Source organism: Aristolochia californica, unplaced genomic scaffold (genome assembly GCF_029961685.1).
Source record: "Aristolochia californica isolate CCGP_79_NKW_82.1479 unplaced genomic scaffold, dmAriCali1.0.hap1 SCAF_11, whole genome shotgun sequence".
Taxonomy (NCBI): Eukaryota; Viridiplantae; Streptophyta; class Magnoliopsida; order Piperales; family Aristolochiaceae; genus Aristolochia; species Aristolochia californica.
The window spans coordinates 6,392,402-6,420,130 of record NW_027181782.1 but is presented as its reverse complement, the minus strand read 5'-3'; the positions used below and the strand labels follow the sequence as shown (position 1 = coordinate 6,420,130).

Sequence of the window (27,729 nt, the reverse complement as noted above, 5' to 3'; positions counted from 1 at the left end):
GGAAGATGGTTATTTGCACCCCTGACAAGCTTCATGTTTCAGGTCCCTGAGGTTTTTTATTATGCTCAAAAGGCAGTACTTCATCCCACAGCTCCACTGTTTGACCAAGAGACACAGACTTTGAAGCCAAGGTGTGTGAAGGCTTTGAAAAGGATATTCATCCTTTGTGACAATGACAGGGATGGAGCTCTAAGTGATGCAGAGTTAAATGACTTTCAGGTCTCAATTGTTATACAATTTAGTTGGTGTATGCGTGATTAGTGCACGTGTGTGTAAAGTTATCCTGTGTGTATGCTCATGCATGAGTAATTAGTGAAGGTGTGTGCATGTAATTAGTGTGTGTGTGTGTGTGGAAGTAATTAATGTGTGATTATTTAAATTTTTATTGTTGAGTGTCTGAAGTAGCTCAGAAATAATTGTACAACCAGGTTAGATGTTTCAATGCTCCACTACAGCCTTCTGAAATTGTGGGTGTAAAGAAAGTTGTGCAAGAGAAACTGCCTGATGGTGTTAACGAACGTGGTCTTACATTGACTGGGTTTCTTTTCCTCCATGCTCTATTTATAGAGAAAGGGCGTCTTGAAACAACATGGACGGTCCTGAGGAAATTTGGATATGATAATGATATTAAGCTGAGGGATGATCTCATTCCTGCGATTTTTAAAAGAGCTCCAGATCAGGTACTACTCTTTGTTATATACATATTTACTTGCTTCTGTTCTATGGGTTAGAAGTCTAGATGGAGGTCCTTGTCGTCTATTACATGCTCAAGCTCTTAGAAAGAAATAGACTTTCCTGGATAGTGGTTGCAATCAAGTGTGCATGTTATGGTGTTCATATGTGAGTTGTTGCCCACATTTTTGGCACTGTAATGGGGTTTTGTAGTGATATTGGTATGGGCCCCATTGTGTGATCTTCATAGAAGTACTCTTCAGCATGCCTCAACAAGGGTGTTTTGTTGCTACTGGATAGCAGGTTGTCGTTTTGCTGTTCTAAGGGAAAAATGTATCTTCGGTTCTGCAATGTGAACTTCATAGGGAATCCCTAAAATTAAGAAGGAAATTATGGTTCGTCCTTCCTAGCACCATTAGTTGATGAAATCCTTCAACTAGTGATTGTATGCTAGAAGACTATTGGTTGAGGATAGTTTCATCTCCTTCTTGTGCCTGTTGTCTATACATATCCTTTTTGCTCCCTACAGTCATAAGAAGAAAGAAAGGGCAGTACCTACCATTCACACTCTTTTCAAGTCTTACTCTGAACTGCTGTTGTGGGGCTAGAGTTTGTTGCAGCCAGATTGCCTTAGGTGGCCAAACATGGCCTTAGTTTGTCAAGATTCCTTCTTAAAAATGTTGCAAGATTGCTCTAGTGTGATGAAGTGGAATAACGGATGCAACGAGTGAAGGTAATTATCATTATAACAATGACCGTATATAAGTTTGGATGAGATGTATTTAACTGAAAAATTATGTGAGTTTGTCTTTGTTATTACCTCTACTTGTTGATTATTCCTACTGGTTGAAGCTATTTTACCATGTCTTTGTTCTGATGTAAATATTGAAAATTCTTTTTCTGTTTCTTCATCTGCTTATTGAGAGAATATTTTTTGGTTAGAGCGTAGAGCTGACAAGTGAAGCTTTGGATTTTCTGAGGGGGACCTTTGACATGTTTGACGTCGATCGTGTATGTATTACTATTTCTCTCCTTATGATTTGAATTGCTATGTGGCTCTTTTGTTTTATGTTGTTACACTGTTACGCACTTGTGTCTTAACGTTCCATATCAAAGTCTTGAGGTGAAGCTTCACTGGAATTTCTTGAAAGATGTTGAATGATTCCCCTGTTTTGTAGCTTGGTATCTGATGTTTTACTTAGTACTTCAGAATTAGACTAGATATCCAAATCTGGACGCTCTGAATTCTTACCTCTCATGGCAAACTGCATTGCGGGTTCTTCTACTTGAGAGGGGTTTGTCCACCTCGGTATTGTTGCTTGCTGCCCTTCGAGCTTGTAATATTTATGATCTCTGTTGTATGTGACTTCCCTTCTAGTTTCCTTTTGATAAAATAATTTTTTTTCTATTTCATAAGAAAAAAGAATCTTTTGTCCCTTTTCTTTGAATGTTGATGGCACACGCACCCTGCCTCCTTCCCCCTGGTGAGACTTGAACTCTATACCTCACACTTAAGACCCTCCCACATGACCATTGAGCTAGTTAGAAGATGTAATTTCTATTTACTCAGGTTTCTAGGAAAGTAGTTTCTTACGAGATGTAGCTTATCCCCGATATGGAGGTCCCTTTTTCTTCTTCTCCCAACATTCGGATCAGCAATCCGCTGTCATGATGGAAACAACCTGAAAGTCAAATTTTTAAATGATTGGTGTTCTGGTGGTGGGCCTCTAAAGGGTACTTTCTTCAACCTCTTGCAAATTACCAACCAACGTGAATTTTATCTATTTCTGATGCTTGGGGTGCTAGCTCATGGAACCTTCACTTCTAACTGGGGCTAAATGATGAGGAAGCCTTTGATGCTTCTCGCGTTATTGATGGCATTGGGACTTCAAATCTCTGAAACAATATGAGTGATAGGATGATTTGGATACTTGATAAGAGTGGTTTGTTCACGGTCTCTTCAGCCTATAAGCACATCAATGGTTCGAATTCCAACTCTACGGAGGTTGAGGCAGCCATTGCATGGCAGCACCCCCCCCCCCCCCCCCCCCCCCCTAATCAAATTCTTTCTATGGTGTGCCTATCTCAAATAAAATCCTCACCCCCAATCAAATGCTTTCTATGGTGTGCCTATCTCAATAAAATCCTCACTGTTGATAATCTTTGAAGACATGGAAATACAAACCTGAGCATCCTTTGCCAATTATGCAACTCTGAGGGAGGAATTGGTTAGTCATCTCCTTCTCCTTTACTCTTTCTCCTGGCAGGTCTGGGCCTCCCTTCTCAGTTGCATTGGGCTTCAGATGTGTGCCCTCCTAGACCTTATTACTATCAGTCAAATGTTATTAAGGACCACTATCCCTAAGTTGTTACTTTCGGCGTGTGTTGCATTCATTCTTTAGTGCTTTTGGAAAGAAGGAATAACAAAAGATTTAAACGGTAATTTTGGGACTGTTGAGGAGGTCACTTGCAGCATCGCCTGACAAATTTCTTCTTGGCTTCACACAAGAAAGCTCTCAACTGTTCAGGAATAGCAACCATTGGTATGCAAATCATGCCCACCCCCCATGGCGACATTGGGATATGTTCAATGAAATTTGTAATTTACTTTCTAGGCTAAATTGTATGTGGAAACACATTCCACGCTCTGCTAACCACTTAGCAGACTCTTAGGCTGAAGCGGGTGTGTCTCTCCAACACTTTGTTGTGGAGCCAGGCCCTTAAAACTAGGTTTGTATTTCTCTCTATTTATCAATATACGCACTTTCATAAAAAAAAAATAATAATAGCAACCACCTCAGTCGGGTTTTCTTTAGCTTAATTTTGATGGAAGTTCCCTTGGTAACCCAGGAAAAGTTGGTTTTGGAGGACTTTTCTGTGATTCGGTGGGCACTCCTATCATCACCTCCTCTACCCTATGGGAATTGCTGGCTCCTCTTCAGCCGAGCTTTCGACTCTCCTTCATGGCCTCATTGTCCACTTCTCATCGAGGGTGACTCCAAAGTGGTGATCGGATGGTGCTTTTCCTGCTCAATTCCGCCTTAGTGACATTGGGATGTCTTTAATGAAATTATGAATATTGTACCCCATAAAGTCTGTACTTGGTTTCACATCCCTACATCTACGAATTCTTTTGCTGATATGATTGCTAAGCAGGGAGCCTCCCTCCAATCCCTTGTTGTAAAGGGAGTGCTCCCTTGATCTTTTGTATCTTGGTTTTGTGCTTTATTAAAGCTTCACCTTTCTCAAAAAAGAGAAGCAGGGCAATGACTGTCTTTTATCATTATGTTATGTTATAAATAAGAGAGAAGAAAAAACCCTAATTACGCCCACCCACTTTTAGTTTCAATGAGAGTTTTTTCCCTACTCTCACTTCCTCATGTTCTTTCTCTTCTACTACCTCCTTTCATGAAAATTCATCTGGTACCAGTGTCGGTTGCTCCTACCTCCTTTCATGAAAATTCACATGGAATCAGAGTATCAGTCCTGACAAGAAGAGGAGTTGGATTTTGGAGTTGAATCAGAGTATTGCTCCCTTCGATTTTTTCTTAGTTTTTGAAGTAGAATAGGCCTCTGATTTAGAGTTGGATTGGTGCAACTCTTCCATGTTTTCTTTTGTGTCCAACTATGATTGTCCCGTCCCTCAGCACTGCTTTCGTAATTTAGCATAACACACACTCCTTCCTAAGCATACCTCTCAGAGCTTTCTCTTGGGCGGCCGTTTTTTTTTTTTTAAATCATGTCAGCACAGTTGGTGGTCTGATCTTGAGATAGAATCATATTCAGATTCATATTTGAAGCTGTTATAATTGTCTTTTAGTTCAATTAGGGTTCTGTTATTAAAGGTCAATCAGAGTTTTTGAGTGGTCCCTTTGGGTTACCTACTTGAAGAAAATGTTGGAAGCAGCAGCATATTGATTGCTGTCTTGGTCTGTTCAACCTCCTCCAGCAGCAGAATTATGATGGCCTGAAATGTTCTGGATGTTCCAGCAGCTGAAGTGGAGTGGTCTCTGTTTATATAGCTGCTTGACAAAGTCTGTTTCCAGCAGAAATCACTATTCTGAAGCTTCACCAATCCCCTTTTTCAAGTCCAGGAGATGACAGCATCAAGGGATTTAATGCCCGCCACCTCAGAGTCGCACTTGTGTTCTGATTCTTCTCAACTTTATACAGCTCTACGTGTCTGCGGAAGCAAAGAAAACAGAACAGCAGCTGGGTTATTGGTTGCTGCTGGAACATGACTATCTTTCCTCCTTGCCATCGGACAAGCTATAACAGCAACTGCTTGCTGACATTTCAGACATCAGAAGGGTTCGGTTGTTGATTCCCAATTGATTACATCTCTTTCCAGGTCTTTCCTTGTGCAAAGTTTCAATGTCTGTTGGAGTTTTATGTGCATAAGGTGTCTCTAAGTCTAAGTATATTCCTTCATGGATTGGGAGTCTGTTGTTTTTGTCTCCTATTCATTAAAATTGGGCAGAACCTGTTCTCTCATGAGTCTGCTTTCCATTCGGCCATATCCTTTTTAACAACAGGTGGATTGCCTAAAGCCTACACCAGTGCATGGCTTCTATAACAACCGCCTTGAGCCATAGGTGCCTTCTATTGGTATGAAAGAGAAAGACCTCAATGGGATTTCATGTACACTAGTGCTTGGCAGTTGTTTTTAAATTTTTTTGAAATGGTGCTGGATTTTATTGAAAGCTGTAAACAGAAAAACAAGATTACTGGGGCCCTCCCTTAACAATGAGAGGTTGGAGGGAGGCCCCGATGTTGGCAAGCTTATGAACACAAGATTTAGCTGATCTAGGAACGTGAGCCCCGAAATAAGAGATAATAGAGGTAATGTTAAAAATAGAATACAAATTAGTCCACTGCCTCTGAGAAGGCGATGCCGAGCTTGAGCACTAACCAATGACCACTTTAGAATCTCCTTCTATGAGGAAAGGGCCAGTGAGGCAGCAATTGTTGACCATTAGCCGACGTAAATAAGTTTGCACTCAATGGGATTTCATGTAGGCACCAACCAAGTGTTTCTCTAAGCAGAGCTGCTGCTGCTGCTGGGGGGGGGGGGGGGGGGGGGAGAGCATTTAGCTGAAATGGTGTCATTAAGAGGTCATTTGATTGAGGCCATTTTGATGCGTCCTTGAAGAGACTGTTTTGTAGGGGGTGGGATGAATAGAAGCGGCCGGACCTTAATCAAAGCTCCATCCCCATTTTGTGTTGTCTCCCCCCTCTATGACTTCCCTCTCAAGGTTTCAGACTTTCAATAGCACTTTTGGAATTGAATTCTCCTAGGTCAACAAAAATTTCATTGTTGGCCGAGCAGTCCTGCTCTAGAGTACGTTGAACCTCCAAGGGACTGAAGATGTTAATCAGCCATCCATCATGGCCAAGAAATGTGATAGGAGGGTGTTCATGCCCCAACATTTTTATGCTAATTTTGTAGGTAGTGTTGGCCCAGGTGGCTTCTCAAGAGGGGGGTGAATTGAGAATTTCAAATTAAAAACTAAGTAGTGCATGTAATCAACAATTATGCGACAAAGCAATTGCAAATTAAAATAATCATGCACACACCATAAGAGAGAATTTTTGTTATCGAAAACCCTTGTGTGTGAAATTCCACTATTCTTAAAAGCTTTATTAGCTGGAATTACATAAAGGGATTCCAGCTCTCTTGAGGTCACGTGTAGTTCAATACACTTTTTTACAAACGCAATCTCCCCAAGAGGTTGGCAAGATTCTTCTCAAATGAAAATAAAGAAAGGAAAACTTACACGCAAACACTTGGACAGTACCTTCTTCTTGAGAGATCCAAGTATCCGCTTCTTTTTAGCACAATGTGTAGTATATGGGAGCTTGATTAATGTGAAATGCCCTGGAAGCTTTGCCTTATTTTCTTTTTGAAAGTGGATCAAAAGCAAGGATCTCCATAACAAGGGCCTTTTTGTTAAAGCAACAAGGAGCTCAAAATATGAACATAAAGGAACTGTGTTTCTGTTTCTGTATTTTACCAATATTTACACTTACGAATTCTAATCTGGTAACTTTGTGATCAAGAAAGCTTTGCTATTTTGAAAACAACTTGCATCTAAAGCGTCTTTTTTTCTTATGGCTCTCTAGGATGGTTTTCTACGACCAGCAGAGTTGGAGGATCTTTTTTCAACTGCACCAGAAAGGTAAAATCTGCTCAAATGTTTGATAATTCATAATTGAATTCCCTTACTTTTTCTTGAATTATGGTTAAAGCAGAGGCATTCCTGTGAGAAGCAGTTGATTTTGCAGCCGCTTAATTTAATTTATTGTGTCTGACCTGTAAATGAGATTGGTCAGTAGCCAGCAATTGTAATCGATTAGAATCATATGCTTGATTATGATACTCCTTGGAGGATAAAATTGCAGCACAAGAGCTACAATCGTAGAATAAAGGGAGCTAAGCTTGTGTTAAGGTTTGAGCTTCCAGATGCTGCTGCATGGGTAAAACGGGTTCTTCAGAACAATTTATCTTCTGCTGGATGTCTAGATCCCTTGGGAGACTGAATTTCAGCCTTAACAAAAGCAGAAAATTTCAGATTGAGCTCTTTGACATATTAGGTTCCATTCTGTTAAACTGTCTCATTAGATTGTAGGAGGCAGGGCCAAATGCCCTCCTAGGTATTGTAGACTGAAATATGTTGCTAATAAGTCCTCCCTTAGAATTTAGGTTCCTGTAGGCAGTGAGTTGTCAAGTAAGAGTGAGAGCAGAAGACATTTGAACTCGGGATATGCACTCGGAAACATGTAATTTAATTTCTCATTTGAATTATAATTGGAAGCACATTCTTCGTTCTGCCAATCACTTGGCAGACACCCAGGCTAAGGCGGGCATTTCACTCCAACACCTTGTTGTGGAGGAAGGCCCTCCGACCTAGGTTTGTTTGTACTTACTCTTCTCTTTTATAATCTATTTACACACTTTTTCAAAAAAAAAAAGTAAGAGAGAGCAGAGACTCAAAATCTTGGTTATGTCTGTCCAATTCATACTAAAGAAAAGGCTTTTCAGAGTTTCTTTTGGTTGCTGGATGTGTCCTACTGGAGGTGTCCTCTGTCGATCAGAAAATTGGAATCAGAAGTCCTCTTTCCTCTGTTCTCTGAAGATCATACAGTCTTCTGACACACATGCCTGGTGTTTTCACTAACATAAATGCTAGTCTAAGTTTAAAAAAGAAAATGCTATTCTGCATGCAAAGTTTCCTCGTGCACGGGATGTGCCATTTTGTGCTGAAATCAATCTTCAAATCATCTAAATACTGAACAGATTTTTTTTAATGGGCCGTATTTCATCCCAAAGCCCGAAGGGAAAGTGAATAAATCAAAGATGGGAACCCTTTACAATGAGGGATTGGAGGGTAACTCCCTCTTAATATAAAGCATCAGCTATGACCATTCGCTGAATGAGAAAGTGTCTCTATGGAAGGTCCCTTTTCCCCTCACACCTTTGATGTTGCTGCTAGAATGACCAACTAGAACAGAAAATTTTCACTGTGATTTAGTCCAAAACCTTAAGGCAAATAGAAGTTTGTGTGAGTCTTGCTCTTGTGCAGCCCTTCGCAATTGGCTGACTGCTGCCAGTATTGGCTGTCTCAACCAGTTGAATATGGCCTGTGGGAAGGGACAGTCTGAAAAATTAAGAGGCATGAATGATAGATGCTGCATGCTTTGCCTGCGAGGAGATGTGAGGTTTTTTGTGTAATGACCTCTGATCCTATGAGTACATCATGTCTGTGTAAATGGTGAATGGCAGAATTGTAGAACTTCTATGAGAGACACCAGTTAAATTCATGCAGTCTGCATTTTTCGTCCAAAAAAAGATGCCAATATATAGCACACACAAGTAGGTGCAATTTGAGCTGTCTTCTGACAGGTACTGTGTCCTATTTTTAGATTTATTGATTGAACAAGTAGATTAGCATTGTTCCACTAAAAGGGTACTTTGCCCATGTTGAGACCTATTGATTGGATGAGTAGATTAGCATTATTTCAAAAAGAAGAAAGAACTACAGTTGCCTGCGTTTGGCTGCGTTTGGTCAAGTCACTCATTTATATTTTCCATTATCAATCCATAACTTGAATTAAGCAAATTATATGGGTCCCTCCAAAATTGTGTAATGCATGGGGAAGATGCCTGTTCCTGACACAAATTCCCGGTTCTTAAATATTTTCAATCTAATGTAGTTCTTTTATGCTCTCAAAACTCCTATTAATGGTTCCTACAATTCTGTCTAAAAGCTCATATCTATCTTCTGTTTAGTAACTATTTAAAATTGCAATTTCTTTTGATTTCTATTCATGGGATTGTATAACAAGGCAGTGGAGAAATGAAATGCACCTTTTTCTCAAAAAAGGGGACTGCATAACCTTTCCTTTGTAATGATGTTCTCTAAAGTATGTTTTTATGTGCTGTAGTCCTTGGAGTGACATTCCATACAGGGATGCTGCTGAAAAAAGTGCTTTAGGAGGATTGTCGCTTGATGGGTTTCTATCAGAGGTTTGTTCTTGTATGTCTTTGTTGTGCATGTAGTTTTTTTTATGAGTGGAGACAGCTTTCTGATTTGCTGCTGCGCTATCTTGTTTTCCTGTGGAGCACCATGAGTTGGGCTTTGGAGTTTTCCGGATTTGCTTTTCCGCTTATCTTTTCTCACCTGGCTTACAATAGGCAGTGGTAGCATGTTGTTTTTTTGTTTGGTTGCATGGCATTATGAATTTTGAGACATTATTATAGTCCTCAGGGCACTTGGGGATAGAATCTCAATTCTTGTGTTCTGGTTGGGTGATGATTACCTGCAGGTGCTTCAAACTTTATTATTTTTTTTTGGCTCTGTGGGTTGAATCTGGCTCCTTTCTTTTATCAGTTTGTGTTGCAATTTTTTTTCGATCAAGTAAAAAAGAGCAGTATTCTTGGAGCCAGAAAGAACTAATTTGATTTTTGTGTTTATTCTTGTCAAGGAAATGCAGTAGTTGCATTGACTGCTCAAATATAATCCACAGTGCATCCTTGTTTTTTGTTTATAGGATTGATTTCTGTTGCAAGTTTTTGTGGTAGTCTCTTACATACTGAAAACCTATGACAGGAGAGCATGAGTATGGGATCATGGTCTTTCATTCCACCTCTGTGTGCCAGCTCCAGTGAAAACCTCTGGAATCTCTGAAGTTCTGAGCCTTTTAGAGATGGAAATTAATCACACTGTCCATGTCACTACTTTTTTTTTTTTTTTTTGAATAAGAGTGAATTTATTAAAAGAAAGAAAAGTACAAACTAGCGGGCTCCTCCCGTTATAACAAGAGATTAAAAGAGATGTATCCAATTTAGCCTGACCATCAGCAAAAGAGTTTGCTGCCTGAGGGACATGAGCCCAGGTACAAAGCAAGCTGGAGGCGATATTACAAATGTCTAAAAAGACGTTCCAATGTCTCCACGCAGGGGCTTTGGATTTAGCACACTAGTCGATTACAACCTTGGAGTCTCCCTCAATGATGAGTGGCCCAAAGATAATGAAGCCATTAAGTAGGCCTGCAAGCTCCGCAGAGGGGGAGTTAAAGATTCCAAGAGGCCCAGCATAGGCAGCAAGGAGGGAACCATTATCTGAGCGAATGCCACTACCAAAGCCAGCCATACCTGGATAGCCGGAGGCACTGCCATCAAAATTCAGCTTGAAGGAGCCAGCAGGAGGGGGCTGCCATTCAGCCATGGTAGCAAGCTGAGGGGGGCCGGCCATCTAGGCAATCAATTACTTCTCAAGCACGTGCCTTGCAGATGGAGGTATTTCTTCTTGGTCAGGAGCCAGGTGGATATACCTGGCCAGCAATGGCATCAGCAAGGGACTCGATGTTGGTGAATTTGCAATGAAAATGTCTGCTGTTCCATTCATTCCAGAGGGACCAGGGTATGAAGCCCATGCAGGTGGAGAGGAGAAGTTTACCGAGCTTGGGAAGGTGGGAGCCCTGAAGGGATTGGATCATGGAGGGAATATCGTGGGTGGTGCAGATCTGGAGGCCAATCCGATGCAGCAAGTTAGTCCAGACGCTTCAAGCATAAGGGCAGTGAAGGAGAACATTGTTGACAGATTTGGCCTCGGTGTTACAAAGAGGGCATTTAGGGTCTGGACTTGAATTACCATGCCAGAGGAGGTTTTTCAGTGGTTGGAATTTTGTTTAAGCTGGCTGTCCAAATGAAGACCGAGCATGCAAGGGGCCAACAGGAGCCAGTCATTGGCAGCAGGAGGCTGGCCGTCTGAAGTGAGGACATGGTGCTACTGAGAGTAAGCCTAGGGAACCGAGAAGGAGCTGCTCGGGTCGGCAAGCCTGATGAGCCTATTGGGGACTTGGGATTGGATTTTGGCTTCAACAGGTCTGAAACAAGTTCGGATGCTGCTAAGGCCTTAATGTTGGATAAGCCACCGGAGCTGGAGGTTCCACTTGTAATTGTCCTGCCAGACCTTAGCCACTATTGCGGAGAGATTCGTTGTGATGCTTGTGAGGATGTTACAGGAGTTTACCAGAGGCTTGCTGCCTAGCCACCAATCGGTCTAGTATTTTGTTTGGTTGCCATTGCTCACCAGAATTTGGAGCGAGCCAGCCGATTTGTTTAGCATGCTGAATCGTGGTAGATAGGTACTCCGCTATAATGGTGAAGAGGAAAGGGGAGATCTCCTCGTCTGATTCCCCACGAGCTGTTGAAATGACCACAAGAAGCGTCGTTGAGGGAGTAGGACATCGTTGAGATGCAGCTACGCATCCAAAATCTCCATCGGTTGCCAAAACCCATACACACATGAGAAGGCGGTTCGTGAGCTTCCAATTAACATGATCAAAAGCTTTTTTGAAATTCATTTTGAGAGCAAATCTAGGGAGGTTTGGTCGCTTGAAGGAGTCGAGCAATTCGTGAGCAGCCATGGCGGAGTCTAGGATGTTCCACCCACAGATGCTTGCGCATTGCCCTTGCTTAATTTGGGGGAGGACAACCTTAATTCTATGCGCAAGCAGCCTGGCAATGTCTTTATAGGTACTAGAAGTGAGACTAATCGGCCGGAAGTCTTGTGGGCGCTTGACATTGACCTTCTTGGGAACTAAAGCAATGAAAGAGGCCCCCCATTGCACAGTAGGTGATGCCGCATTGGTGGAAATTGTAGACAATTGCAGAGATATCATCCTTGATAATATGCCAGCAACGGCAGTCGAATTCCCCATTATAGGCATCAGGACCAGTGGGCCGGTCAAGAGGCATACCGAGGCCAGCAGGTTCAATTTCTGAGTTGGAGAAAGGTTGCTCAAGTTGAAGAGCAGCTTGGCTGCTGATTTGCTTGAATTGGAATTGGAAGATGGGTTAGTTGAAACACTCTTTAGTGTATAGTTCTATGAAAAAATTCACATGGCATTAGTAATTGAGAGTATCTGAGTTCACCTAGCCTCCAATATTCTTTTTTTTTTAAATGATGCTGAATTTTATTATGAGAGTTCAAACGAGCAGATTACACGAGGGGAAGCCTTCCCAAACAATGAGAGGTTGCTAGGAGGTTCCGGATTTTGCCAATTTATTAGCCAAAGAATTGGCTGATCTAGGAATGAGGTTCCAATTACAATGAATGGATGACACAATGTCAATAATACAATTAGTGATTGGCCAGTGCCGCCAAGGAGGGGAGCTTTCTTTTGAACACTAGTTGATGACAGTTTTTGAATCGCCTTCAATAATCAGCTTGCCATGGAACCGCTCTTTAAAGATTTGGAGGTTGAACAGAAGAGTACTCACTTCAGCAGTATTTGAATTAGCAATACCCACCGGCCCTGCATAGGATAAAATAGGGTCTCTATTGCTGTCTATGAAGACATCACCAGCTCCAGACGGCCCAGGACAGCCTAAAGCATTGCCATCAAAATTGAGTTTGATGCAGTCGTATGGGGGAGGATCCTAGGTGGCCATAATCGGATTCCTACGGGGGCCCGCCATGTGCGCTATCAAACCTCAATTTTCTCGAAGGGAGACGCCCGATAGAGAAGCAAACTCTTTCCTAGAATGTAGCCAGCTTGAGATAAGGCCCACTACCTGAGAAGCTATATTATCCGGGTTGCTGGCCTTGGAGTTGAATCTCCGGTTGTTTCGCTCTAGCCATATACACCATGGGACATGCGCAAGGCATGCCAAGAGAATTATCTTGCCCAACTTAGGAAGGCGTATCCCCATAAGCATCTCAAAGGTGCCAGAAAGGTCCTGTTGTAGCCCCATTTGGAGACCAATCTTCTGAAATTCATCCAGACTTGCCATGAAAAACCGCAATGTAAGAGAACATGCTGGACTGTCTCATCGCACACACCATGAAGGGGACAAGTGTGATCGGGGGCAGTGTAACCTCTTTTATGGAGGTTGTCAGAGGTGAGGATCTGTTCCCTGATGGCTGTCCACACAAAGAATTTGATTTTATTAGGCGCTGAGAGCTTCCATGCTAGGTTTGCCTTTTGCTCATGCATGCTGTAATCTTGTTTTATAATGTGAGAGTAGGCAGATGCAACTGTGAATCGGCCATTAATGTTGGGCTTCCATGTCAGTTTATCAACTGCATGCGCACGAATAGTAGCGCTACTGAGTCCGGAGAGGATAGAGCAAAAAGCAATAATTTCCTCCTCATTTAATCCCCAATGAAACGTAAGACTCCATGAGCGATCTCTCCAAGAATCAGCCACTGAGCAAGAGAGGTCCCTCGCCACCTTAGAGAGTCCCGGGAAATCCTCGGAGAGGGGGCGGGGGCCACACCATTCATCCGACCAAAAGAGGAGGGTCCTTCGATTGCCTGTGTGAAAGGAAGTTGCATCTTTGAATATTGGGAGGAGCTTTTGAATTGATTTCCATATCGGGGATAGGAGCCAAGTAGCGCCATCCTCCCTCCACCAAGCACCCGAAGGTTGAAGATAGAACCTAACCATATCACCCCATAGGCTATTATGCTTGATGTTGAAGTTCCAGATCCATTTGAGTAGAAGGGCATTGTTCATCTACTTCGTAGGCCAAATGCCTAAACCACCCCGATTTTGAGGCATGCAAATATCCTTCCAACTCACCAAATGGTATCTGAAGGTGTCCTCTGATCCTTTCCAGAGAAAATGATGATGGATGGCATCAATCCTGTTGCAAACGGAGGCCGGACAATGCATGAATGATAATAAATAGTTTGGCAGTCCAGCTAAACAAGACTTGAGGAGAGTGAGCCGCCCAGCCGTAGATAAAAGCTTGCCCCTCCAAGTAGCTAGTCGCTTCACAAATTTCTCAATAAGGGGGGACCAAAGCGTCGCCAAAGGCCGAGAGTCAAAGAGTGGTAGTCCAAGATATGTAGATGGCAAATTTCCCACTGAGCACCCCAAATAGTCAGCCATTCCCTGAAGCACAGGTGAGTCAATATGATAGACTAGGAGAGTGGTTTTCTTCCAATTAATGTTCTATCCAAAAGCCAATTCAAATAGTTCCAATACAGCACACAATTTTTGGATCTGATCCATAGTATCAACCCCAAAGCAAATTTTATCATCTGCAAACTGAAGGACCGGCACATCAAAGCATAGTTCGTTGTCGGGAGGAGCCAACCTAGGTTTTTGGCCGAATAGATCAAAGATGATAGGTATTCCGCTACCACATTGAAGAGCAAAGGGGAAAGGGGGTATCCCTGCCTGATTCCCATGGATCCCTTAAAATAATAGCAAGCCGTTCAGTTGAGAAGAACGGAATAGCTTGCAGAGGAGATGACTTTGAATCCAGAAGCGCCATTTTTTCCCGAATCCCATCTTCCCCAGGAGAGTGTCCAAAAGCTTCCAATTAACTCTATCAAAGGCTTTCTCAAAATCAAGCTATAGGATGAATCTGGGAAGCTTTAAAGCCTTAAAATGGTGGATGAGCTCGTGACATGCCATAGCCGAGTCTAATATATTTCTTCCTTTGATAAAAGCACTCTGGCCATGATGGATGGCAATAGGGAGAACCGCCCTGAGGCGATTGGCAAGGAGGCTCGCAATCACCTTGTAAGCATTGGTGGTGAGGCTGATCGGCCGAAAGTTAGAAGGAATTTCCGCCCCATCTTTTGTAGGGATGAGGGCAATAAACGAAGCTCCGATGCTCCTATATCTGATGCCATGTTGATGGAACAGTGGACCATGCAAGCAATATCGTCTCTGATGAAGGGCCAGCATCGGAGATAGAAAGGGAGTTCGATGAGACTAGCTGCGGCCGAAGGAATAGCCTGGAGATGAACCCTTTCGAAGAAAGGGCGAACTAGTTGGCCATCAGAGTATAATTTTGCAAAAAATTTCACCAGTGAGTCTGAAATAAGGGATCGATCCGAGGTACTCTCACCATTGACGCTGAGCGCGGTGATGCGGTTGGCTCTTCTCCGAGCAGAGGCGACTGCATGGAAGAATTTAGTATTGGCATCCCCCTCAACGAGCCATTTAAATCTTGCACGCTGCTTCCAGTGCACGAGCTCACTATGAGCGAAGGATTGCATTTGCCCTTGAAGGGCGTATCTCTGAGTTACTTATGAGGAAGAGAGGCTTCTAGATTCCTCTTCAGAGTCAAGAGTGGAAATCTGAGAAATGACGGCGGCTCTCTCGGCTGGGGAAGAGGCCTTTCTCGCAGAGGCCCATGATCGCAACAACGACTTTAGCATCTTAAGTTTGGCTGGGAAATTCCACTCGGTCGGGCCCGTCACTCCTAGCCTCCAATATTCAACGAGGTGATTCTTTTAGATCTCCATTTAGTTGAGGCAATGGAGTGAAAAAATTTGGTGTTTCCTTCTCCATCGGACAACCATCGGAATGGAGTTCTTTGTTTCCAGAGGATGGTTTCATTGTATGAGATGGACTGAAATTCTTGAGTAAGGTTATTATAATGAGGGAGCTCAAGGGGAGAGAGGGACCTTTGATCCTCAGTGTGTTTGAGATCGGAGATGCGGTTGAGGAAGGAGCACTTCTCAGCAATGGCTGTAGAGCGATGACTAGTGGACCAGGATCTGAGTTTGGCTTCGAGGAGCTTGAGTTTGAGTGGAAATATCCAGCTCAGGTTGTCGCTGGGCTGGAGATTTTGCCACCAGCTTGTGAGACAAGAATCAAATTGATAGTCTCTTAACTAGTTATTCTCAAATTGTAATGGCTTGTTCACCCAGCGTCCAAACATTGTGTCAAGGAGGATTGACCAATGGTGAGAACAAGCACAGTTGAGGACCTTGCCCGAGATGTTTTCATAGAGCCAAAGCCAGCAGGAATTGGCAAGAAATCGATTGAGCTTGGATAAAATGGGATGTTGCTGCCCATTAGACCAGGTGAATTCTTTCTGGGAGAGGGGGAATTCCTCAAGATTGCAACTTCCAATGAAGTCTGCGAAGGCTCTCATGGAGGACATGATCGTGGTGGCTGGCATGGATTTATCATTGCAGAACTGAATGACATTGATGTCCCCAGCAAGCATCCAAGTAAGTCCCAACACTGAAGCAAGTCAAGTAGCTTGTCCCAAAGGGCTGCACGATCACGGTATCGGGTGGGACCATAGATACCAGCAAGTCCCCAGGTATGGCCCAATTGGCGATCCAGAGCTAGACTGACAGAGTGGATGCTCGAAATGGATATGAGAACTTCAACATTGTTGGGATTCCAGGGTAAGAGCAGGCTGCCAGAATGGCCAATGGCATTGATAGCAGTTCATTCAAGGTCAGGGCAGTACCAGAGGTCATGGACACTGCTGCTCTCCTGAGATTGGGCTTTGGATTCCTGGATGATGGCAATAAAGGGCTTACTATCAGTGAAGATGTTTCAGATGATAGCCCGCTTGAGATGCGAGCCAATTCCCCTGACGTTCTAGAAGACAATAATCATCATTGGTTTGTTTTAGGGATTCCAACAGACCCGTCAACACCAGGAAGCTGACCATAGTAGACTGCTCAAATTTATTAGTGAGCTCCATCATTTGATTTCAAGTCCCCTAGTTATATTTGTGTTTCTCTAATTGGAGTCTCGCAATCAGTTGTCTGGATCGTTCATCGAATGGGGGAAGGAAATTTGTCCAGAGGTCTGGTCATCTAGGAGTTGTAGGGGATCACTCGTCTCCCTGGGGGAAGGATGGCGCAGTCGGCCTTTCCCTATCCTACTATTAGTGGCCAAAAGGGGGAAGAGGCACTCGTAGGGTAGTTGAGAGGATTGGGGAGGTTGGGGGAGTGTGTAGGCAGGAGTGAGGAGTGGTAGTGATGGAGGGGGAAGAGTTTGAATCAGAATGGTATGCTAGGGGCTGGGGTGCTAGGGGAGAGTGTCAGGGGTTCATGACTGAGAGAGGGGTAGGGGAAAGGAGATGCATCTTGGGGTGAGAAATAGAGGGTTGTATAGGGGAAAGTGGGTGGTGAGGCGGGTACATGTTGTTGGTGGGATCAGTTGATTGATTTTTGCTCAATGTTGTGTGGAGCTTCACTTCCACTGGGAGTATCAATTACCTCCAAGATAGGAGACCACGTGAGTTGGATGTTAGATGGCCCCGACAGTTGATGGGTGTGCATTGGGCTGGGGTCATCAATTATTGGAGACAGGGGTTGCCAAGTTGACTTGTTTGTGGGAGTGAACCGAAAGCACTGGCGATGCATGAAAAGTGTGCATGCACCAGAGTTCCACTAGTAGGCCTTTGATGGAAACCCACTGACCAAAGGAGTTGGTTGGTTTGGGTAGGTTTCCAGACATAGAGACCAAGTATGGGCGAACTTGGGTGGGAGATGACTTCCTTTGTTGAGGCTTTTATCCTCCGGGTTTTGAAAGGTGAGAATCCAAGTGTCTTTTAGCATGAGAGATATGTGGGGGTGTAATCAAGATGAAGGTGACTTGAAAACCAACTTGAGATAAGGTGGCCAGATGACAATGTGGTAAATCATGAACGAAAAGGGCGTGGGCCAGTCTCTTCCTGCCCACAGAGAGCGCGTAGGTAGGGAGAGAGATAGAGATGAAGTTCGATGAATGTTCAATTTGTCGGATATGGGGGGGGGGGGGGGGGCTGGAGTTGGGAGTAAGCTGGTGCAGAAGGCTTCCCATCCAAAATTGGAATTGGTGAGCTGAGGGATATAAAGAATACCCATTATAGATCCCTGGCGACATTGAGAGATTTTGCACTCCCTAGAGCCATTATGAAACTGAGTTGAAAGCTAGAAGACCAGGTCGCCGGTCCAGAGCTCCTTTGTGTGGTTGTTCCTGGAGGTGTGGACAGTTACCGAGTCAAACGGCTTGATGAATGAAGCACCAGCAACAACCAGGATGGAAATGAAGACTTGTCGCTGGTTCGCGAATAGCTTGCCCAGATCGCTCTAAAGATCTACAAATGATGATGTTTGTTTTCCCGAAGCCAAATCTGTGGGTGGTGGAGCTTCTTGTTGATGCTTGTCTTTCTCTCAGCATGATTGGAAACGGTCTGCCAAACTCATTGCTCGTCTTCCTTGTCTGCAGTGGTTCTCAAGCCTTTGCTGCATCACTACTGGAGAAGAGGTCTGTGAGGGAAGCAAGGGTCCACAGTGTCCCATGCAGACCTCTGTGGGAGCGATCCACATCGCCTCATCCAAAGCAGGCTTGCCTTGCCGGACAGGTGAGTGAGGTTCCCCGCTACAGTCGCTGCATCTCGCCTCTCTCATCGCCATCCTTAATCCATATCACTGCTTTTCAACATGGACATGTGATGAACCAAGTGGTGAAATCGTTAGATAAAAGATTGTTTATTCAAGTTCGGTTGGAATGTCTAAACACTTTTCATGAAGCTTTGGAGGACAGACTGAAGGATTTGGATGAAAAGAAAACTGTGAATTGGGCCTTTGGCTTAATGGTACATGGTGGGATTTCTAGAGTGAGGTCTAGGGTTCAGTTTCACTGGAGGAAAAGGGTGCAGTGTGTGTCATCAACATTAAGAAAAAAAAGAGAACTTCATGGTCCAGAAATATGCAATATAATTTTGTTCTACATGATGAAGGAAAAGGACTCATCTTTGCTATTTTTGAGCGCAGAGACAGTGCTTCCAGTACCTTCTCAGTCCCACAGTTAACAAATGATGTCATGGATGGAAATGGCTATCAGATAAAACAGTCGAAATCAAAAGCAAAATCTTATATACTATACCGTGTCCTCTAGCACCTCTTTGAAACGCACAGCATCTACCTCATTGAAATTGGCCCTGGAGGGCATCTCTGAGGTGGAACCTGCTGTAATGTGTATAAGTTGCAATTTCAACATTTTATTTGTAGAATTTTGAGATGTAGAGTGAAAAAGAGAAAGAGAGTGGCAGGAGAAGTTGCTGTAGAATTCTGGTTCTCAATGCGAGAAGACCAGATTTGATTAGGGGACAGACAGCTGTCCCTTAATCCTCTTATGACTTCACTTAAGTTTCACTTATTAAAAACCCAAAAATCACTATAACTTTATCCCTTATAACTCCCTCCTACAGAAATGCAAAAATATAAGTAACTTAGATTCTCTTCTAAGGAACCAAAGTGAGAGAGTAACTAAATTACATGACTACCTACAAGTATAATGACAAAAATACTCCAAAAGATTCATTATTCGACATTCCCCCTCAAGCTGGGCTATAGATATGCAATATACATGCATTAAAAAATTGCAATATGCATGACCTGCTTGATTTAAAGGATCTCAAACTAGTGTTTTCCTAAAGCTTTAGTAAACAAATCTGCAAGCTGATTTACTAATTGAACATATGGAGTACAAACCTTCCCATTCATATCGTGTATCTGATGAAATGACAATCCACCTCTATGGGCTTTGTGAATTCGTGAAAAACTGATTTACTTGTGATGTAAATAGCTACTTGATTATCACTTCTTCTTTTTTGTTTTGAATATTGTGTAGACACCCACATAACCTTCTTATCCTCTGGTGAGACTTGAACCCAAGCCCTTACATTACATAACCACCCCTCCCCCTCGCCCCCGCCCCCATGTGACCATCGAGTCAAAGAGAATCAAAGGCTCAAGTTATTTGATTATCACATTCCACAACAATTTGCTCTTTGATTTCAGATCCAAACTCAAGCATAACATATTTCATACACAAGTTGTGTTTGCCATGTAATGTGCCACTACATTCTACATCTTACTCCTAAGTTACTGGATTTCATCCAACAATTACGATATCCACTTGTAGGCCTTCATCCACTGTGACCCTCCATAGTCCATAGTTTTTTTTTTTTTTTTTTTTTTGAGAAAATGGTGTGAATGTATTACTGAGAGAAAATATACATACCTTATTGTACAAAGCCTTCCTTCACAACAAGATGTTGAAGGAAAACACGTAATTTAGCCTGATTATCTGCAAGTGATTAGCAGATTTAGGAATATAATTCCAACTACATTGCAATTGAGAAATTAAATTACATATCTCCTCAAAAAGAGCCCAATGCCGCCAAGGAGGTTTGCAAGACTTCTTGCACCAGTTGATGACAACTTTTGAATCGCCTTCGACATAAAGAGGACCTACCATCCGTTGATGAAAAAGATTTAATCCATTAAATAAACCAGATAGCTCGGCAGTTGTTGAGTTCGATTCGCCAATTGGCCTAGAAAAAGAGAGAAGGTTTCCTTGATCGTCATGGATAACCCCTCCATATCTTGTAGGGCCAAGACAACCCAAGCGCTTCCATCGAAATTTAATTTGAAATGGCCTACTGGAGGAGTCCAAGTTTTCATAACTGGAGGGCGGGGAAAGTGAGACATTGCCGCAACAAGTTGCCAATTTCCTCGTAAGTTTACTCCTTTAAGATTTTTAAATCCTTTTCGCATAAGAATCCAAGAGGTAACTTGCCCAACAATTCTATTGCTTAGAATATTTTTTGGAAGAGATTTTCTATTGAACTTCCTGTTATTCCTTTCTTTCTATAGGGCCCAAACGATGTGACCAACGTAGCATGAGATTAATAACTTTCCAAGCTTTGGGAGGTGGGTGTTTGTAACCGTGTGAATAGTAAATGTGTGATTTTGGGAGGGACAGTATTGCAAACCAATTTTGTTGAATAGTCCAGTCCAAACAAAGTGAGCATAATCACAATGCAACAAAATATGGTCCGTAGTTTTAGGAGAGGTCTGACAAAGCAGTCACAGGGGATCCAGAACATGCGTTCCCCAGCGCATTAACGAATCAGATGTCAGGATTTTGTTCTGGCATGTTGTCCAGATGAAAAACTTTACTCTCGGTGGCACGAGTAAAGACCACGCAATGGCAGATGGATGATAGGATTGAGTAGAGGAGGGAGAGAGAAGAGAGTTATAGGCAGTTGAAGTAGAAAACACAGCTTTGGGACATGGAGTCCAGATCAGTGTGTCTGAAGCATTTCTAATACGAACCGTCAATAATCTCTTGATGAGATCGGCAACTTCAAGGGTTTCATCATCCGTCAGCGCTCTTCGGAGGTTTAAGTTCCAGTCATCAGAATTCTTCCCGATTGTAGATATAGTCACCTCTTTGTTTTTGGCAAGAGAGAAAATTTGACCATGGCTAGTATTGAAACTACTTGAGCCCACCCACCAATTTGTCCAGAATTTTGTCCGACTACCGGATCCAGTGTAACACTTGACGGTGTTTTTGAAAGCTGGCAACAATTGTGCTATCTTTTTCCACACTTGAGATAATTTCTTATACCTTCCTCCTGTCCACATCCTAAAAACTTTTCTGCTTTTGCCGCCACTATGTTCCGCCAAATCGATGATGGTTGCATATTAAATTTCCAAATCCACTTCATAAGCAAAACAGAATTTGTTGTTGCAGTGTCCTGAATCCCAAGATCACCCTCAACAAGAGGTTTACAAACATCAACCCATTTCACTAGGTAGTATTTTCTTTCCCCATTTTGCCCACCCCATAAAAATCTTCTTTTTAAGAAATCAATTCTATTTTTGACAGAAGCAGGGCAACGGTACAAAGACAGAAAATAAGACAGTATACCATGAAGACAAGACTTAATAAGAACAAATCTACCTTCAAGACGCTCAATGATTGGGTGCCAAGTAGATTTTGAAGGTTAGATAGGGGAAAGCGGAAGTCCCAAATACGTGCCCGGAGGGGAGGCAACTTTACAACCCAAATAATTAGCCTCTAAATGTCCATTCAACCTATACATAAGATCTTTCCCATGCGAATCTTTAAGATATCTCAATATCCTGTAGAGTGCATTGAGATGAATCTTCCAAGGTGATTCCATAAACTAACTGACTTCACTGGTAACATAGGATATGTCTGATCTGGTAATAGTAGCAGAGATGAACTTTCCAACTTAGTCTTCTGTACTATGTCTTGTCATGTAATATTGGGCTGTACTCATCATGTAGATCAATATGACTATCCATAGGAACATCTACTGGTTTAGCCCCCCAAGTCTCCAGTTTTTTCTAACAAGTCACTATATAATTCATTTGTGACAAAACCAACCTAGACTTAGCTTTTGCCGCTTCAATTCCCAAATATCAACTGTCTAAGATCCTTTGTTTAAAAGCGACTTTTTAGATGGTCCATAGCTTCCTCGATACCTTATAAATCACTAACATAAATGACAATATCACGTGTATACAGTCAGGACTATGATTCCAAACTTATTCGTGACAAACACCAAATGATCACAATGACTTCTCTGAAGTGAAGGCCATGATTACCTTATTGAACTTCTCAAACCAGTCTCTTGGACTTTGTTTCAGTCCTTATATAGTTTTTTTTTAGCCTGCATACCTTCTTAGACTCCCCTTGAGCGACATAACCCGGTGGTTGCTCCATATAAACCTCTGCCGAATTACCGTAACGAAACATATACTTCACAATGCTCATGACCTTTATTACATCGAAGAACACGAATGGAAACATCAAAAGCTTTGTGCTAGTAATTTGCATGTGGGAAACATCCTCCTCTACTCCCTTATTAACATCTGAACTACCTTCACAATTATTTGAAGAGGCCATCAATTGGTGAACAGAAAACAAACACTAATTCCACCCACCACTTACCCTTCTCAACTCTGAACAGCACTTTGTGTCACACTAAATACCAAACTCAACCACTAGAAGCAGCAAAATACTTAAAACAGATATGTATGCAGATGATTTGCATGCACAAAATTCACCCAGCAAGCAATTAGATCTCCAATCACTCAATTCCAGTGAACCACTAACAACCAATCAACAAGAACTCAACCAGAACAGCAAGAAACTTTTAACTTCAGAAGGACAAAAACTGGTCTGCACTGACCAAATTTGGTCTTAAACCCAACTAGGGGCACAGCATGATTAATCCTTCACAAATCATGTTAAACCATCAGCCCATTGTCTGTGGCACAAGAAGAATGAGAACAACAAACCTGAATGTCCTCTTAACAAACAAAGATAGTATTTTTCCAAATTTGGAAGTTGGTGCAGATGAAGAAAAGCATAGAAAGATTTCTAGAAGTCTGCCACAATCTCTTCTACAGCTTTGTTACCACATAGAGTTTGTAGATGTATAGTGACAACGAGAATTGAGAGAGAGAGAGAAAAAGAGAGGCAGGAAAAGCTGCTGCAGAATTCTGGCTCTCAATGTGAGAAGACCAGAGTCAGTTAAGGGACAAAAAACATCATCTTCTCCTCTTATTATGTCACTTAAGTTACACTTGTCAAGAACCCAAAAATACCCATCTTGTTATCACTTTATTCTTTATAACTCCTTGCTACAGAAATGCAGAAGCTTAACTATTTACTCTTCTAAGGAATCTATGTGAGAGAATAATTAAATTACTTAACTACCCCCAAGTATAATTACCAAAATACCTCTGGAAGGTACATTATTCAACAGTGCATTATCACTTGAACACTATGAGGCTTTTCAGTTTCTGCAGACAAATAGAAGCAATACAAGTACTTTATAGATAATAGGATTCTATGAAAATTGAGCTACCAGTCAAAAGTTGTTGAGTTTCTATATAGCTTCTTGAATGATAGGTTTGTTAGTAAGGTTGTCATTGTAGCAGGTAGACAGGTTGGCTTACCGTTTAGATAGGGTAAACAGAGGAACTGTTTTATCTAACAGTTCTCTTTTAGTTGATTCCAAAAAAAGCAGAGCCTCTGTATCGTAAAGAATATTTCTTGTTTATGTCCATTTGGACTAGTGGAATTACAATATATATGCTTTCTCTTCAACTTTCTAGGCATTTCGGTCTTCTAAGCAAATTATATCCTCTTTTTGCAGTGGGCCCTTATGACTTTGCTGGACCCTGCTAGTAGTCTGGCTAATTTGATATACATTGGTTATGCTGGCGATCCTGCTTCAGCATTCCATATAACCAAACGTAGACGATTTGACCGTAAACGGCAACAATCACCAAGAAATGTCTTCCAATGCTATGTTCTTGGACCTAAAAGTGCTGGAAAGTCTACATTATTGAACTCATTCATTGGAAGGTATATCATGCATTAATTTACATTTTGAGCAAGGACGAGCAGATTTATTTTCAGGGAGCTGTTTCTTAGGAGATCCTAGAGCTGCGGTAATGCTTGAGATGGGAATTCTTTCCCTGAAATAATAGTCTATCCACATGTTATTGGTTTGAATTTTGCATGTTGAAACTGCCTTTGAATTGCTGGATTGGCTTCTGAATCAAGCCATGGAAGTTGGAAACAATTCTAGCTCTGTTTTGCAACTTACATAAGCAACTCCTTAATTATCTCTTTGGTTGCGATGAGCTCTTATCGTTAGTTGGCTGTGTTTACAAGTATTTTTGACTTCCCTTTACCTTGAAGACCTAAAAATGGTAACTCTTTGGTGTAGGCCCTTCTTAGATAGATATGCAGCTACATCCCATGAGCGTTTTGCTGTCAATGTTGTAGAACAACTGGGGGTAAGATTTCTTCTTTAAGAAGCATTAGTTTACTTCTGATATGATTCACTACTGCATTGTATTTCTTCTATTTATCTTTTACAGTTTTGATAGATTTCTTTACGTATTCTAGATACATTCCATGGGGCTTTTTGAGATACTGGACAGATTTATCTTGGGTAGAATATGTTCTAATTGTCCATGGAATGTCCATGGGGCTTTTTGAGATACTGGACAGATTTATCTTGGGTAGAATATGTTCTAATTGTCATGGACCATATCTGGTTGAATGTATTGAAACTTTTTTGTTTGTTTGTTTACTTGAGAAAAAAGTAAGCAATAAATACAATTAAGACAAGGGCCCAATGTGCACACTTCTTTGGCAAAAGAAAGTAAAACCTTATATTCATGAAAGATACAATCTCTAGCAGTTTGAGAAAAGCCATTTATTGTTGTTTCAGTCAAATATTGACTAGTTAATTTCCTGTGTCATTTACTTGCTTTTGTTCGAAATGTACATAATCGTTTTATATCTTACTGCATCTGAAAATTGTCTTGTTGATGAAGGGAGCCAAGAAGACTCTTATAATGCGTGAGGTAACCGAAAATGAGGTTCAGAAGCTGCTTGCCAATAAAGAGTCGTTAGCGGCTTGTGATATTGCTGTGTTTGTTTATGATAGGTACTTGAACTACTTAGTTCTTTCTTTGGTTGTTCTCTGCTTTATTATATCTTGGTTAAAGTGGCATTATTTTGTTTATTTTATTTTACCTTCTTTCATTTTGAAAGATAATAAATAATTAATTACTCACCTCCTGGAAAATGTGGAATTACTCTCATCTCATAAATTGCAAATTACTGTCCTCCCTAGATGTAAAAAGTCATTACACCCATCCCATTATTTTTCACTAAAAATTGACAAGTCCATCCTGATTTTAATCTAATTTTATTTATTCATATTCTGTAAATTTTCCTTTAAAATTTCTATTTCATTTTCTAAAAAGATGGGGCAACCCTCTCTCTGGTAGTGAAGGAAGAGGCCAGGGCCATCCTCTCTCCCCCTTTTTGTTGCTTCTCTGTAAACAGTACGGAGAAAAACAAGGGGAGGGTGGGGTTGTCATCCCCTTCCCCACACAGCAGTAGGGCCTGCAGGGCTGCCATCAGTAGCCTGGCATGGTGTGGGGAGAGGGGGGAAGGTTCTACCCTCTCCGTTTCTTTCTTCTCTGTTGCTTCTCTATAAACAGAGAAGTTTACAAAAGAAGAAAGGCAAGATGGCTGGCCTTCCTCCCACTGCCTGCTGTTGGGGGGAGAGGGGAAAAGGCCCTGCCTCCCCCTTCACTACCAGATGGGGAGGGGCTAGGGCTCAGGGAGGGGGAGGTTGTATGATTAATTATTGAAATATTAGAAACATGTATGATTTACTAAAATAAGGTTAGATTTGTTGACTTTTTTTGGGTAAAAAATTTAAATGAGAGAGTGACTGCAATAATTTTTGAAATCCAGAGGTTGACAGTAGCTCGCAATTTGTGAGAGGGTGAGAATGATTAACCCTAAATTAAATTCCTTTGCTCATCAAATTGGAGCTCACTTAGAATAGATTAAATAGTGTCTTCTTTTGTTTCTGATTTATTGCAGGAATCCTCCTTATTGTTTCATAATTTTTCCTGAAAATACTGGTGATGATATCTTCTTAATCTTTTTTTCCACTTGTCAGTTCTGATGAGAGTTCTTGGAAGAAAGCAAAAGAATTACTTTTGACTGTTGCTGCTCATGGAGAAAACACTGGCTATGAGGTGCCTTGTCTTATTGTGCCAGCAAAGGATGATATGGAACCATCATCGCAGGCTGTACAGGATTCTACTAGGGTACATGACTCTTCTATTGGTGTAACCATTGATCTTTCTCTTGTTGGCCATAATGATTGGGACCAGATTAAAGCCTCCCTGATAATTTTCTTTTGGTTTGTCTGCGACTTTCTACATAAATGTTTTTAAAATATTATTATTATTATTATTATTTTCTGTTTGTTATGTAGGTTAGCCAGGATATGGGAGTAGAAGCACCAATCCCTGTGAGCATGAAGCTTGGGGATTCTAATAATGTATTCCGTAGAATTGTTAATGCAGCACAACACCCCCATATGAGCATTCCTGAAACTGAAGCTGGCAGAAACCGTAAACAGTATCAACGCCTTGTTAGTCGCTCTCTCATGTTTGTTTCAGGTATGGCAAGCTTCTAATTTTCTTGTGGCCTTATTTATTTTATCTTCTGCTATTGTAGTTGTTTTCTCTCCTTTTCTTGTTGTCAGTTAACCTTGGACCCATTACATTTCTGTTATGCAGTGGGTGCTGCAGTTGCCATTGTTGGCTTTGCTGCTTACAGGGTATATGCCACAAGGAAGAACGTGTCTGGTTAGGATTCCATCTTCCGCAACTTCGTAGAATGACGTTGGTATCTATTTGTTTTTGGAATGATTTTTTGTATGCCAGTCGATACTCTTTGGTTCATCTTCGGTAGAGTAGGCATGTACAGAGCAGTTGCAATTTTCATGAGCCTCATTATATCTCCTGTAATTCCTCAGTGGGCTAATATTTGGGCTAAATAAGGTCCTATTATACCGATCCAAAAATACTCTGGGGTGTATCAAAATGTCAGTTGCTCCGTATTTATGCCTGCATCGTTAGTTCTAAGAATAGGTATCGAGGCAGATAACTTGTCTCTTGCAGTTTTGTAAACGGGGAGGAACTGAAAAAATCTCTCGTTGGAACATATTTGAATGTGATCTCTTCAAAAGCATATTTTAGTTTTGGGTATGGAAGCACCCCAAGCGGTTTTCAACTTTACAAGCACAATAATATGTTTCTGGTGTGATTTCTTTACTTCGATCTTGACTCCATTCTTGTAAAGTAATTCTAGGATACTTGATTCGTTCAATTTAAGCAAATGGTGCATTGTAGTCATCTCATGGGGGACTCGTTTTGTAGGCCCATGGAAACAAATAATGTAGGCAAGGAAACAAATACGATCTTATGTTTGGCTGTTAAATGTCTGTCAATTAAAATTAAATGGGTAAATGGGATCTAGTCCCTAGTATGATAACGATAATACTTAATATTCATATTCTTTCACAAAACAATAAATGTTTTTTAATCAGTCAGCTCCATCATACGAGCAGTTAGCTTT

The 27,729-nt window shown here is 41.7% G+C and overlaps 1 protein-coding gene across 1 annotated transcript in view; it reads left to right on the top strand.

The window, feature by feature from the left end:
• The window catches only part of LOC137944349 (mitochondrial Rho GTPase 1-like), a 34,540-nt gene extending 7,115 nt beyond the window's left edge, over positions 1-27,425 (top strand). The window contains exons 4-14 of the mRNA XM_068790008.1: positions 43-219; positions 429-680; positions 1,615-1,683; positions 6,796-6,851; positions 9,118-9,199; positions 23,921-24,132; positions 24,500-24,569; positions 25,116-25,228; positions 26,261-26,411; positions 26,582-26,768; positions 26,889-27,425. Coding sequence (XP_068646109.1) covers positions 43-219; positions 429-680; positions 1,615-1,683; positions 6,796-6,851; positions 9,118-9,199; positions 23,921-24,132; positions 24,500-24,569; positions 25,116-25,228; positions 26,261-26,411; positions 26,582-26,768; positions 26,889-26,962 — 1,443 coding nt within the window. The 3' untranslated portion in view covers positions 26,963-27,425. The remainder of the gene's footprint in view (positions 1-42; positions 220-428; positions 681-1,614; positions 1,684-6,795; positions 6,852-9,117; positions 9,200-23,920; positions 24,133-24,499; positions 24,570-25,115; positions 25,229-26,260; positions 26,412-26,581; positions 26,769-26,888) is intronic.
• The last annotated feature ends 304 nt before the right edge of the window (positions 27,426-27,729 follow it).